Source organism: Mus musculus, chromosome 11, assembly GCF_000001635.26.
Source record: "Mus musculus strain C57BL/6J chromosome 11, GRCm38.p6 C57BL/6J".
Taxonomy (NCBI): Eukaryota; Metazoa; Chordata; class Mammalia; order Rodentia; family Muridae; genus Mus; species Mus musculus.
The window spans coordinates 67,575,419-67,590,384 of NC_000077.6; the positions used below are offsets into that span (position 1 = coordinate 67,575,419).

The following is a 14,966-nucleotide window of genomic DNA, read 5'->3' on the forward strand; positions in this document are numbered from 1 at the left end:
GGACTTATCTCTGTAGACCAGGCTGGCTTCAAACTTATAGAGATCTGTGTTGCCTCTTCCTTCCTAAGTGCTGGGACGAAAGGTGTGCACCACCTCTGCCTCGTACTCTGTCAGCTCTTTATAACATCTAGGCAAGCATCAACCACAGGTTGATTTTAAGTCTCATACTGGAAAATCAGATAAGATTTCACAATCACCAGCCATCTCTCTGGCTAAGGGCTTTGATTGCTTCAGTAGACAGTCTATGTGAGCCTTTCCCAATGGTGTACCCAAGGCCCTTGAGAAGTTTGCCTCCCAGACACCAATGGCCTTGTCTCCCCGGCCCATTTCTTTTCTGTGTGCTTTGGAGAACTGGGGTGGGGATTAAGTATCTAAAAGCCCTCCCGTTGTAAATAGACTGTCACATGGGCACTGCAGTCTCCACCTTCTAGATTATTAGAATTTTTTCTTTCTCGTCTACCCTTGTTTTTGGTACACAGGCCATTCCAGGAAAAAAAATGAGGTCAACATGCCAGATAAGTTGACAAGTATTGTTCAGAGTCTGGAAAGAAGAAGCCTATTTATCTTGCCTGCTGCCCCCTGCCTCCTACCCTGCTTCCCCCCCCCCCATACACATAGGGCTTCATGTAGTCCATCCTCGCCTGTGAACTAGGGATCAACTTGAACTTCTTGTTCTGTCTGTCCCTACCTCCTGAGTGCTGGGACTACATGGATATCACTATGCTTTACCATGCCCAGTTTATGAGCTCTAAGAATTAAGCCTAAGTCTTCATGTCTACGCAGGCATTCCGTCCGCCCAGCTCCATCTCAGGCTCATGCATTTCTCATGCACATCCGTGTTTGGAGACCAATTTGAATAGAACACTTTTTGTGCCAGGAAGTGGCAGACAAGTGCTCATCCCAGGTCACTCAAACCAGAGGAACAATGACTGGAGAAGTTAAGCAGGGTGGAGCACACCTCCCAGGAGACAGTCCCCTTCTAGGCTTGCAGAATTCAGTGCAGAGGGGAGGAGGCTACCCTGATTAGAGAGTTAGTGTGGGAGCCTAGTCTCTAGCTGCCTCTGCCTCTGCCTCTGCCTCTTGCTTTGGTCAATGAGTAGAAGCTACCGGTTAGAGCTCCTTGTTGTCAGGTCCCAAGCAAAACTGCTTGCAACCACTTAGCACTCAGTGGCCTTCTGGGAGTCCGGGTTCACCCCTGGATGCTGGTAAGAGTTCTTTGTGGTGAGAATGTATATGCTGTTATTTTCTTACTTACCCACTTAACAATCCACTTCCCCCTGCTGCTTCCCCTCTCCCCAGTTAACAAGGCTCCTACTAGCAGTCACCATTGCCTTCCCTGGGTCAAGTGGATAATGAGGGAGCTGGCTGCCTGGCTTCCTCTTCAAACTAGGGTGTTTACCTTGGGAGGTAGCAGAGGTTCAATACATAGACTCAGAGGCAGCCTTGAGTGAGGAGGAATCAACACTAGGTCAGGAGACAGAACACCAAGTTGAAAGCACACTGTGAAATGAAAATAAGAAGCAATTCCCCTAAGGTTTCTATAGGAGTCAAATAAGCTAGTATATGTCAAGTTTCCTGGCCTCTAACAGTGCAGCAGCTAGCGGCAACAAACATAGGATCTCATGGCAAAGTACAGGCGGTAGAATTGATTGAAGATATCCAAGGGGGGAAAATGGGAGATGGGGAACTTTGATTCCTGCATCCCTTCATTCATTCTGTCGCCTTGGAGAAAAATGCCTGCATGGGTCATTTCAGGAAGGGTGGTAGGGCCTTGCATAATAGTCTATAGGTCCTGGAATGGTCTGTGCATACCTTGTGCTGGAAATCTCTGTCTTCCGGTTGTCTTGTCTGGCTAGAGCTTTGAGTCTTGGTGCTGAAAAATAGTTGGATGAGGATTTGCAAAAGGAAAAAATCAAGAGGGCTCAGCCCAACAGCTGTTTGGGATGTCCCTGTACCCACGAGAGTCAGATGCTGATGTGCCGCTGAATTCCAGTCTTGTCATTTCTGTGTCTTTCCTCCTGCTCCTTCTGTCAGCCTGCTCAGTGTCAGGAAGGTTGGGCAGTATTGCTCTGGGGCATTCCACATAGCCTGTTGGGTTGGTCTGGATAGCACCATGAAGCGAGCCTCAGTTCCCTCATCTGATGGAAGCTCGCATGGGTTCATCCAGAGACCTAACAGGTGGTGGGAAGCATTGCAAAGCAAATCCTTTTCTGTCAGAGTTTCTGCCCTCTGACTGAATCTGAAACTTCTCGAGGACAGAGAGATTTACTATTCATAGTCCAGGACGGCCTCAGACTCATGACCTTAGGGTCTCAGCTTTCTGAGTGCTGGGTCTACCCTGTGCCACCATGCTGGCTTGTTTTCTCATTATTATGTGCTGGGGAGAAAAAGACAGTTTCACATGGGGTTTTCTAAGCTTATGCTATTAGTAGAATGTGATTGGAACGCTAGTGTTTGTTTTTTCTGTGATTTGCTGGAGAGCGGGAGCTGGGTTTGGGGCAGGCAAATATCTGAGGGCTGGTGAGTGTTTTGTGGGACTTCTTGGTTTGTACTCCTTCCCCAAGCCCAATGCAGTCATGAACACCTTATGTTGGAATTTTTCGTAGGTTGTTCTTTCCAGAAGCCCCTGGAATCTTCCAGGCCCTCTTGTTTGGCTAGAGCTTTGTATTTTAAGGATAGGGAAAATAGACTGAAGAGGATTCGCAAAAAGGAAAATCAAGTGAGGTCATGACTTCACTCTGTGTGCACAGATGTTTCCTCCCTAGGCCTCTTCCTCCACAGGGCTCTTTGGCCACAAACAAATGGGAAGTGGCTGTCAGTGTCACCTTTCCCTGAGGAGTGCTAAGGTCCTAATGGGGTTTTGGCTGCCTTTGCTAACCACAGCTCATTCTGTAGCCTCGTGAGATTGGAACATTCACATCAAAGTTCAGGGCAGCCAGAGGATGCTCTCTCCTGAGACCGAGAAGGCATGGTGTCCATTCCTAGTCTCTGGTCCTCAATTTTCTCATCTGTAAAAACGGCAAGATGGAATCAAGTGATCATTAAAGTATTAAAGTATGGCCTCTGAGACGGATCAGTTAAGGGAGGCTGTAAAGAGTCAAGGCAAGGGAGTTATCCCTGAGGTGGAAAATCTGCCACACAGCACAGCTCACTCGCTACACAGAACAAGAAGTGACTCACACTTGAGTTGAGACTTCATCATTATCACCTTCCTGAGGTAGATTTATCTCTCAGTGCCTGGAGGTTAAATGGGTAGTGCCTTCCCTTGCGTGCCTAAAACAAGCCTTCCTGTTTCTGTCATGCATGAGGTGTTAGCACAGCTCACTGGGTATGTCTGTGATTGCAAAATTTTGGGAAAGAGGCTCCCATTTGCAGATTGGAAAAAAAAACATAATTTAACTTTCAATATACTTAAAGATGACCTTGGATTTTTGATTCGTATGCATCCACCTCCTGAGTGCTGGGATTATTGGCTGAGTACTGGGTTTATAGGTGTGTGCCACCATTCCCAGCTTAAATGTCCTGGGGTACAAGCTCAGGACAGTGCCTGCCAGGCAGGAGCTCTACCACTGAACAACGGTCACCATCCTGCTAATTCTTTTGCTTGTTCTTTGTCTTTTTTTGGAGACAACAGGGCTACTGAACTCACAGTGTAGCTGAAGATTACTCTGGATTTCTAATCCCCCTGCCTCTACCTCCCGAGATCCCAAGTATCGGCCTAGTTTCAAGAGTTATAGTCTGATATTGGCACTTCTCCAGCGCTCCACAGAAGTGGATTTGAGTGAGCAGGTTCCGGTTGTGAGGTCCCAACTCATCCATTTCCATCTTTAGGCTACCTCTTTGATCTCAGCTGTGTTTTTCCACACTTTCTGTTCCCCTTTCAGAGGTCGTGACTTCTGACAGTGTCCGAGTTGCTTCTGAACTATTTTCTGAGATGTGCTCTTCCGTTAAGCTTTCAGCTTGGCATTTCCTCATTTGGAGTTGCCTCTCCGACCATCCCAGCCTCCTTTCTTCTCATTCTTGGACTCGTCAGGTGGTATGTGCCTCTGTACAGAACACGTGGACTCCTATTGACCTCTGCACCGTTTTCCCATTGCTGAAAGGTCTCTTTCTTATGGATGACCCACAGTTTCTATAACACACACGCCCCTCAGTCCAGTTCCCAGTGTCACCTTGGCTTTCAGAACAGGTTAGCAGCCTGCCCAAGCCCCTCAAATCTCACTGTGCTCGCTATCCCTGGGTTTCCTGGGAACTTCTAGGCTTCGATGATGGGTAGAGCAGAAGGGTAGGTCCCTGCTACCTGTGTGCCCAGGGTACTGAAAACTTGGGGATCAGATATCTGCAAATCCTGTCCCTTGGGTTAGAAACCGGGACTGGTGAAAGCATAACACACATCTGCACTCAGGGGACGGCTGGTGAAGTTGCAAATGCTAATTCCCTTCCATGGCCCATCCTTGTTCTGGAAGACATCTTTCTCTACCCCTCTGCTGACCTAGTGGTTCTTGAATGGTTCCTCTGACTGTTTTTGTTTCTTCCAAGACTGAGTACATGTTTCCTTTTCCTTTTCTTCTTTTTGCTAACGTAAGAGTGAGCCCGTTAAGTTGACAGGCATTCCCGGAACAGCTTCAGCACCTACACCGCGGGCCCCACTTGCATTTTTATCCTTGCCTCTTTACTTCCCCATAGTGATTCAGACTCTGTGTTTGCAGGGAATTCAGGTTTGGCTTTCCAAGATTACAAAAACAACCTGAGACCGACCGTTTCCTAGATGCGCCGAGCTGCTTTCGGTGCAACCTGAGTGTTTCCTAACACGTACTGAGTTTACAGCGAAGGATCTGCAGGGTAATTTTAGATCACATAACCATGACGGCTTTTAAGTTGTAGATATTTTTATGTATAATTGGAAAATATAAAATTACAAGTCATACCTGTGATTTCTTAGATGTTATTACTTAGACCAAGGCTAAATTTAAATTGGCTATAAGTTAGTTTAAAAAAAAAATGTTGAGTAGGCTGATGGTGTGGCTCAGTGATAGAGGACTTGCTTAATGAGTTCATGACCTGAAATTCCATGCCCAGCACTGTTGTTGTTGTTGTTGCTGCTGCTGCTGCTGCTGCTGCTGCTGCTGCTGTGGCTGCTGCAGCTGCTGCTACTGCTGTTTAAATAAACCACAGTGTTGCGGTGGCACAGGGGTGTGACAAGATGTAACAACAGGCTAAGCATGACTGAAGCTGGAAGTCACTGAGCAGGGAAACCTTTCAGAATCTAACTGTCGGGAAGTGGGACCTAATTCAGGTAGTTGGGCTTGGTAGCAGTCTCCTTTAGCCACTGAACCATCGCTCCAGTTATCAGGGCTTTTAGAATTGAACACCATTTCTGACCTGTTCACTCAGTACTGGGAATCTTTTGTGACGTGATGCCTAGAACCTTTTACTTGCTGCACACGGGAACTTGGTTTCCTGTCCCTCGATCTCTGCCCTGCACTCACACCAGTAGGCCTGGAGCCTGCTACTCCCTAGGGTCAATTTTTGTTGTTTGTTTTGTCTTGTGTTGTTTTGTTTTCTGTTCAATGGCAGTTCATCTTGGTATCCCCTCTTTGAGCTCAGGACTAACCAAGCCCCTCCTGGACCTCCCATCAGTTTCTCGTCCATCCTCCTCTTTCCAAAATAAGCAGGGGCCATGCCCCCTGGGTATCAGGGAGTGTTTACTTAGACAAAAAAGATAAATTATGACTTGCTGGAATCCCTTCCTTGTTGATTTCAGAGACTGTCTGAATGTTGGGCCTGCGGGCAGAGGGAGGAAGATGGCATAGAAACCTGGTTCTTGCCTCTGGGAGAAGGGATAGGGGACAGTGCACACTAATAGAAGGGGCAGGACGGAAGATTCAAAGAGCATGGGTCTCAAGTTCAGCTCCCCCAATCTTATCTTATGGATCCCAAATCCACCTATAGGATATGGCCACTCTTTCCACATGCCACCAGCTGCATGTGTCAAAGGCCAGACTGACCTCCAGTGCCCACACGGAACACTGCCAGTGGACTGCCTTCAATTTATGCTAACACACTTTGAACTTAGGTCTAGTGCCAACAAACTCCACGCCTCACCCCTAAATTGGTTCCCACCATTGCTTGGATCCCTAGGTTCGTGGTGTTGGCTTTTCCCGGTTCTCTTTGGAATCAGCTTCACTTTCCCCCACTGCCCTCATCTCATTGGCTGTCCAGCTACTCTTGCTTCTTGCATCACAGCCCTGGCACTTGAGCTCTTCCTTTTCATCCCGGCTGTAGGGCAAATTCTTTATCTTCTCAGAAGCCTCCCTTCTTCCTCCCAGCCCACAGTGATCCCGCCCTCCCTGGATTCTGAAAGTGCTTATTGTCTCCAGACTTAGCCTTTTGGCAATGGCTACGGTCTGTCTTGAAAGCTGTTTCCCTCCCCACTCCCCACCCCTCTTCGTGACTTATCTTTATCTTCCAAGTTTTAAGAATCAGGCACTACTGTAACAGTGCCTGGATGTTCCGTAGCAGCAGGGAGGGATAATCAGCAGCTATTATATATGATTGATATATAACCCAGGGGCCACATGTGGGGGAAGGAGTGCCTATGACCCTATACCCTGTAGACTGTACGGGGGTGAATAATTTCTCCCCTCATGACTATGAAGCATTTATGAAAAGTGACTCACCCATGGCCAGATGTTCCTTCTTATTAATTATCATTATAACACAATACGATTCATCCTGCAGAGGATGAGAGCTGAGTGGCCTACTTCAGTTGATAATTTTCAACTCTCAGCCTCTATGAAAATGATCACTAGTCCTTTGCTTTTGAATCATGAGTTGCCTGCTGTCTCTCCTCTATACCTGTGGCCCTGAATGTAGACATCTCCATGGTTGCAGACGCCAAAATGGAAAGAGCTCATTAGTTTATTTCTCACCATCGACCTTTAAGAGAAGAGGACCATTAGTAAAACTCAAGCAACTTCCCAGACAAAACACAGACTCCATTACCCTGTTACAGATAACCACGTCACAGCAGAATCTGTCAGACCCTGAGAGATTAGCTGAGGAGAACCCTGAAGGATAAAGTCTTCAGGACTAATGTGATCTGCTTAGCCCAGGTCAGAGCATGTGTCCTGCCTTACAGAGGCCCAGAAAGGTGTCTGTTCATGAGCTGGTGGCCATATTGGATTTGCAGTGGCAGCCATTATTCTGTATGGTCACTGACGGGCTGTTGCTTGGGAATGTTTCTGCTTCTCAGTGTCACACAGAGCCAAGCTGTTACATCGGAAGCTTCTGGGGTTATTGTGATTCCACAATACTTGAAGAACTAGAAAAGGTGTTTCCGTACAGGTCCAAAGGCCGTTTTGCTTTAGCAGCACAGGGTGGGGCCTACTTACAAGAGCAGGGAATCACTATAATCCTTTATATGCATTTGTGCCACAAAGCTAAGGGGTTGAGTTCCCAGCCAACCCTCTCTCCTATACTTCCCAGAGGTGACATGATGGACTGCTGCCAGTGGGGGCCCTGCTTCCAGACAGAGCTCTTATCTGAGTGGCCAGTTTGAACCACTTGACAGACACAGGTGTTTTTCTTGTTGTCCCTCAGTTTGTTCAGTTTTTAAAATTATATGTATTGGGATTGTTTTGTTTTGTTTGCTAAAGGCATGGGCACTTGTGGAAGTCAACAGATAACCCTTGGAGCCTGTTGTCTCTTTCTGCTTGAGATTGTGTCTCAAAGACTAAACTCGGATCCTCAGGGTGGGGCTATCATCATCACCATCACCATCACCATCACCATCATCGTCATCGTCATCATCATCAAGACAATGTTTGTTATATCGATCAGGCTGGCCTGGAAACAATCCTCCTGCCTTAGCCTCCAAGTGTTGGGATTACAGTAGTGTATCACTGTGCTCGGGTCTGTGTTTCCTAGCTCTGATGATCTCACATCTCCTGTGGCTTCTCTGCATCCTCATCTATGCTCCCCACTCCTTCTTGCCTCTTTATCATTAGGAACTGAGCCACTGCTCTTAGTCCCTCCTCCCTATTTCATTGGCCCTTGCTCCTACTGCCCACAAGGTGTATAGCTGTGCACAGTTATCTTCTTCCCACTCTTGCTTCTCACTCCATCTTAAAAACTGGTGTTTTTTCCTCTAGTCAGAGATTGCAATAGAATTCCCTTTGATTTATTAAGATAGTCAATCACATGATATATATGATCCCTTCAAGGGTACCTTACTCAGACTGAGTGCTGAGTTAAAGATCAGTGGCCATGACTACAGCTGATGGCAGTCCCAGCATTACAGAGGAAAGAGAGTTTATCAAGCAGCCAAGGCTGCTCACAGCCACAGGCTTGAGAAGAGAAGGGTAAGTCCTACCAGTAGGTGAGAAGGAGAGATGAGAATGGAGACACATCAACATGGAAAGCTAAGAGCTGACGTGCTTAAACCAGAGGCCATTGCCAGCCATTCTTGTCTGTGCTACAGACCTTCATAGGAAAGCCAGGCATTGACTGGGTATTGACTGTGATGTTCCAGTTTCTCCAGATTGCACAGAGGGCAGGCTGTAGATAAGCCATGCATTCAGCTTTATTTTCTAGTTGGGCTTCCTAGTTCCCCTCACCAAGGGACTGGGGTTGGCTTTCCTCTGTGTATAACTTCTTTGCTGGAGATGCTATACCTGTGTATCTTCTGAAATAGTGACCCATGGTCCCTTAAGTCCAACCACTTGTCCCCATCACAAACCCCTTTTTAAAAAATTGTTGGCAGATATAGGTAACATAAAATCTCCCACTGTCACCATGCTTAAGAGTAGGGTCTAGTGACATTAAAGGCATTTATGCTGTATGCAGTCACCATCACCATCCATCTGCCAATCTTTTCATCTTACAGAATTAAAACTGGACCACCAGGTAACTTTCCATTCTTCAGTCTCCTTCTTGTCTCCAAGTTTGGCTGATCTAAGAACATCATCTAAGAAGACTCACATAGAATGTATCCATCTTGATGAGTTTAATTCAATTAGCATAGTGTAAAATAAACATAATGTTGGAGCATATGGCAGAATGTGCCTTCCTTGTTAAAGACAGAATAATACTCCATTGTATTTATTATTGTTACATAACTTGTGTATGTGTGTGTTCAAGTTTGTGTGTGTGTGTGGGGGGGTGCATGTGTGCATGTGTGTAGACCAGAGGCCAATGATAAGTGTCTACTTCAATTGTTTTCTACCTTACATTTTTTGAGATATGGGCTCTTATACCTAGAGCTCTCTGATTGGCTAGACTGACTAACCAGCAGGCTTTGGGGTTCTGCCTGCCTCTGCCTCATGCCCCCATCCCGCTAGTACTAAGGTTACAGACATACGTGACCATGCCTGGCTTTTCGTATGAGTGCTGGGAACCCAAACTCAGGTCCACATGATCGCACAACAGGTACACTGACCACTAAACCATCTCCCCAGGACCTAAACAACATTTTGTTGTTGTTTATACATTTATCCATTAAGGGACACTTGGATTATTTTTGTCACGAATAAGAATGTATAAATATCTCTTCAAAACATTGCTTTCAACTCTTTGGGGTGTGTATCCAGAACCCAAGTGATGCAGGTGATAACTCCTGTAGTTTTGGTTTGCATTTCCCTAATATTTCCATGATGTTGAGCATCTTTTTGTCTCCTTACAGGCCATGTTATAACTTTGGAAGGATGACCTGTGCTGATTTTTCACTCGGCTTATTTGCTTTTTGTTATCAAATGTAGACTTTGTCTTGTGCTCGGGGACAGCTGCCTGTCTCCCACACTTTGAGCCACTGTGAGAATAAAAACACGGCAGCAGCTCTTACCGAGTGTGCGCAGTGTCCTCACTGCACCAAGTGCTGTTTTATTTTTCCCTTCGCATCCATTTAGAAAGATACTCAAGTGTCTCTACTTAACCTCTGGGAAAAACCTGAAGCCTGCCTGCCTTGTCTGAGACCTCAGAGCAGTGTAACAGCAGCACCACTGAGACCCTGGACTGACTCCATTGCTGGGTGGTAACCTGATTTACATAATCCTATATAAAGAACCAGTCAGGGACTGCAGCCTCTTGGTAGAATGCTCATCTAGCATACAGAAGGCCCTGAGTTCGAGTCCTAGCACACACACAAAAAGCAATCAGTTGCTAAAATCCCAGAGTTTGTAACAGAAAGTAAACAGAAATATACAATCTGAGTGCTAAAACTTTAATGGCTCCAGAAGGCCTCTGTTTGTTTATTTGTCTATCTGTGTGTACATCTGTATGTGCACATATGTGTGTGTGTGCATGTGTGAACACAGCCATCTGTGTGTCATGGCATGCCTATCTCAGCTGCGAATCTTTGCCTTTCACCTCCTTTGAGATGATATCTCTTGTTTGTCCTTCCACACCTCAGGCTACCTGGCCCACGAGCTTCCAGGAGCTTCCAGATTTCCTGCCTATCTTCTGTCTTACCTAAAACCTCTGTGGTTATGGACATATTCTACTGTGGATATCTGGTTTTCTTGTGTTCTGGGGATCTGAATTTAGGTTCTCATGCTAGCTCAACAAACATTCTCCCCACAGAACTGACTCCCCAGCTTCCAGAAAGCTTTTAAACAGGACATCAGATTCACTGGGGATCCAGGCCCCTACCTAACCTATATAACTGGTAGTAGATACAGCATTGCTCTTGGGTCCAGCCCTGTCTTTACTTACAGCCTTTGGTGATAGATAGTGAGCATAGATTGAAAGCCAAGGCCAGAGATTAGTTTCACACAATCGTTCTTTCTGGAAATTCTCCACTCTTTTCATACTGGCTTTTATCAGACCTTGGATTCACACAGCTGGAGCCAGGCCCAAGCCAGAGCCCTGACTTAGGTTTGGGAAGAAGTTGGCTGAAACTTCTCCCAGCAGGGATAAGGCAGGCCCAGGGAGTCCTGTCTAAAATGCAGTAGACAAAGGTGCCCTTGTTCATAGGCCTTGGGGTGGGAGTCATCTGGTCAGTGACACAGGCTTGGCTATTGTATGCTCTGACCTAAGCCAATTTTTTTTTAGGCTGAGAAAGGGGGTGGGAGGGGAAGTCCTCTAGAAATTGTATCTGGAAAGGCCTGCATGGGCTGTTGATTTCCCAACAGGCACGGGAGCAGATTTGGGAGGAACTGTGCAATGTAGTGGGTTCTTTGTGAAAGAACAGAGATGTCAGTGATGAGAAAAGCCACAGGAACATCCCCCAGGGTGCTCAGCGCACTGGCCCCGGGGCAGCTGCTTGCTTCAGCCACACTTTCCTCAGAAGGTGCCATGCAGAACAAGTTGCCTGGAGCCCAGTCCTGAGCCTGGGGCTTCAGACCAGCCCTGGCATCTCTTCCATAGCAACTGCCCTTAAGGACCAGCTGAGCACTCATGGTAAGAACCACTCCTGCAGAAGTATGCTTGACCTACCCTCTCTGTCTGTTGTGAAAATGCCTTTCATAGTGCAGAGAGGAGATTCTGAAGACCCTGTGAGATTGGATAGTACTTGGTGAGTCTGGAAGTTCTGTGGACCCTGTGCCAAGAGGGCATATGTGCCCAAGACAAGAGCAGAAAGAGGAGGTATGGGCAGAGAGTAAACGATGGGTGGGGGTGGGGTGGGGTGAGGAGTTGTGTGGAAAGATGGGAGAGGAGTGTTTGGAGTGGGAAGGCTCACCTGAGACAGGTAGTTAAAGGCATGTGATGGAGAAGAGAGCCACTGTGGACTTATTTATACCTTTGTACCATTCTTCTTTTTCTATATATATTATATATTATATTTTTCTAAATATAAAGCATGGCTTCTTCCTGCCCATCTGGCATCTCCCCCATGCCCCAGATTTACCGGGAAAGTTCTGAGGTGCAAGATCTAGGGAAGAACAGTGAATCTCTGCATTAGGGGAAGGTAAAGGGAGCCTTTGGGTGTCTCCGCTCCCCAGATGGTAGTTAGGCAGCAGTGACATCTAACTCGGTTTCCAGATTGGCACATGCCTCCTCTCAGTTTGTCAGTGGAAGCTTTTCTGAGATAGTGGGGATAGAAAACCTTGTTTTGCTGACCTCTGAGCCTGGATGGTCGCCTTTCCTATGATCTGCCCTTTAGCCTAGGCTTTGTATGGCATCCCCCTTCCCACTGCTAAGGTTCTCTGTGGCTGTGAGGTCCAGTTCACAAGGCAAGGCTACTCAGATCCTTCATGGAATCTTCCTCCACCTTGCTAGGCCACCAAGCACCCCTGATTTGAACATTCCTTCCCAGAAGCTTGAACTGGGACCAGGAGAAGACAATAATGCTTGCTACCCAAGAGTATCCTCTAACTGGGACCCTTGACCTCCCAAGAATATGTATACGGAAGTTTTGTAATAATAAACCGGTGTCTGAATGGTCCAGGGGGGCTTAGACCCACAGATGTAGTGCTGGGCCAAGACTGGGATTCTACATTTTTAGTTATCTCCCAAAGGACACGTGTGATGCTGGTTCAGAGGACCACCCTTGGAGAGTTACTGCTGGAAGGACCACAGGCTAGACCATCATGTTATAACCAAGTGAGGAATGCTCAAGATTGGACTACGGCAAGCTATGGAGATGCTGCTGGGCCTGATCAGCCCTGAGGAGGAAGGGAGGATCCGCAGAGAACATGCACACTCGTATCCTGAGAGCAAGGAAGGGTTCAAGGCCAGCTTGTAGCAATGTGGGACACGTGGAGGTGCAGGTCCATTGCTGGGGTGTGCCTAAGTTGAAATGGACTGTGTGTCTAGGGTATAGTGGTGAAGTGGATATACTTATTACTTAGGTGACAGGCTCTACTGGAACCCGCCTGGTGTGTGACTCTGGCTTCTAGTGACACATTGACAGGAACAGAGACAGAAGCCCGGGATACCAGCTGGGAAAACAGGTTTCAGGACAGACAGCTCTGGGTCCTTGAAAGTGGCTTTCACAGTGAAGGGTCTATTAAGACAAAACTCAGTGTAGTGACAGATGCAATCCTAAGAGGCTGGGCACTGGCAGCGTTTACGAAGAGGACCAGGCTTCTGAGTCACATGTCTGTACATGAATATGACTCCCCTCCCTTCTCTACATAAATGGCACATCCTTAAAACAGATATACTAGCATTTAGAATCATTGAGCATTCGATGATATCTGTTCAAAATAAGCCCTCACAGGCCATCTGGTCCAACTTCCACATTTGAGAGATGAAGAAATCAAGGCCCTCCTGACAGGGATGAGACGGGTTGCTTAAGATCTCAAAACAAGGCTGCTACAGCTTCAAACATGGCCCCTGGGAGCACAGCCCACATTCTGTGTGCCTCTTGCTTGTTGCTATGGTCTGGTGGTGTGTCCTCTATGGCAAGGTCTTGGTAGTTATCGTCTGCCTGGTTCTTATGTCTCTCTATCGGTGGATCCAAAAGCTTTGCCAAGTGGGGTTGGTAGGATCACACCTTTACTGACTCTGGAAACTGCCTGTCAGCTTTCATCTTTCTGCAGGCTACTGTTTCAGAACCAATTAGGGGAGTCAGGCATCTTTGAACAAAACGGCTGTAAGCACGAGCAGTTGGCACTGCAGAGTAACTAGAACGCGTCTCCATGGTGAGACTGGCTACTTCCGCTTTCTTTCAGTGCCTGTGGGTTGCTGCAGCCCACAAGAAGTGACCACAAAGTCAGGCCAGCTGGACGGCAGCCACAGCTGGCAGGCAGCGGCACCCACCTCTATTCCCTAATGAGGCACAGTTGGCCTGTCGCTAAAATGACACCGGCTCCCTGAAGAAGTCCCCTTTTGTCCCCAGAGCATCTGCAGGGACAGGGCAGTCCCTTGCCCTTGAAGTTCCTTTCCAGTGGGCAGCTGCTTTGCATGATATGTTGAGCCTGTGGCCAGTGGAAAAAAACAGCCTTCAACTGTCTTTCCTAATTCTCAACATCTTGGATTGTGGTTGTTGTTAATGCTTTTAAAAAGGATTTTATTATTATTTTTTAATGTGTATATGTGAAGGGAGTGGTTACTTACACAGGAGTTTAAGTGCCTTCAAAGGCTAGAAGAGGATTTTGGATCTCCAGGAGCTAGAGTTACAGGGGGTTGTGAGCTGCCCAAAGTAAATCTTAGGAACTGAATTTGGGTGCTCTGCGAGAGCAGTGTGTGCTGCTAACCATCAAGACGTCTCTCTAGCCTCCTATTTAATGCATTAACTTTTGAAAAATTACGTTTTATTGATTGATTGGTTGGTTGGTTGGTTGGTTGGATTTTTTCGAGACAGGGTTTCTCTGAGTAGCCCCGGCTGTCCTGGAACTCACTCTGTGGACCAGGCTGGCCTCGAACTCAGAAGTCCACCTGCCTCTGCCTCCCAAGTGCTGGGATTAAAGGCATGCGCCACTGTTGCTCGGCCTCAATTTTTTTTTAATTTTATATACAGTATCTCTCTCTCTCTCTCTCTCTCTCTCTCTCTCTCTCTCTCTCTCTGTGTGTGTGTGTGTGTGTGTGTGTGTGTGTGTGTGTGTGTGTGTGTGTCTTGCGCGTGCGCAAGACACACACATACACAGACGTCATGGCATGGGTGGGAGACAGAAGACAACTTGCAAGAGTCCATTGTGATTTTCCACTATGAGGATCCCAGGGATGGAACTCAACTTGTCAGGCTTGATCGGTGTCCTCCTCTGCCTGCTGAGCCATTGCTATAATTGACACATAATTGTCCATATTTATGGGGCATAATGTTAACGATCATATCAGAGTGATTGGCCTATCCATCAACTCAGCTGAATATCATTTCTTTGTGTGGGCAATGTTAAAAAGCCTCTCTGTCAGCTGTTTTGAAATATTCAATTAATTGCTGTCAACCATAGCTGTTCCCCGTGCTCTGGTCCATGAAAAGGCACCCTTCTACCCAGCTGCACTCTAGAACTTTCTTCTCACTTCTTGCCACCTTTCTCTTCCCTGTACTCTTCCCAGGCTCTAGAACCTCCTCATTTTCTACTTTG

General features: G+C 46.9%; 1 protein-coding gene across 10 annotated transcripts in view; it reads left to right on the forward strand.

The window, feature by feature from the left end:
- The window catches only part of Gas7 (growth arrest specific 7), a 235,736-nt gene that overhangs the window by 122,162 nt on the left and 98,608 nt on the right, over window positions 1-14,966 (forward strand). The window contains exon 1 of one of the 10 annotated variants that reach the window (NM_001109657.3): window positions 11,082-11,397. The exons of 8 other annotated variants lie outside the window; for them this stretch is intronic. In NM_001109657.3, coding sequence (NP_001103127.1) covers window positions 11,395-11,397 — 3 coding nt within the window. In that variant the 5' untranslated portion in view covers window positions 11,082-11,394. Of the gene's footprint in view, window positions 1-11,081; window positions 11,398-14,966 lie in introns of those variants that run through there. One more of the 10 variants, XM_006532209.1, reaches the window with a different exon arrangement.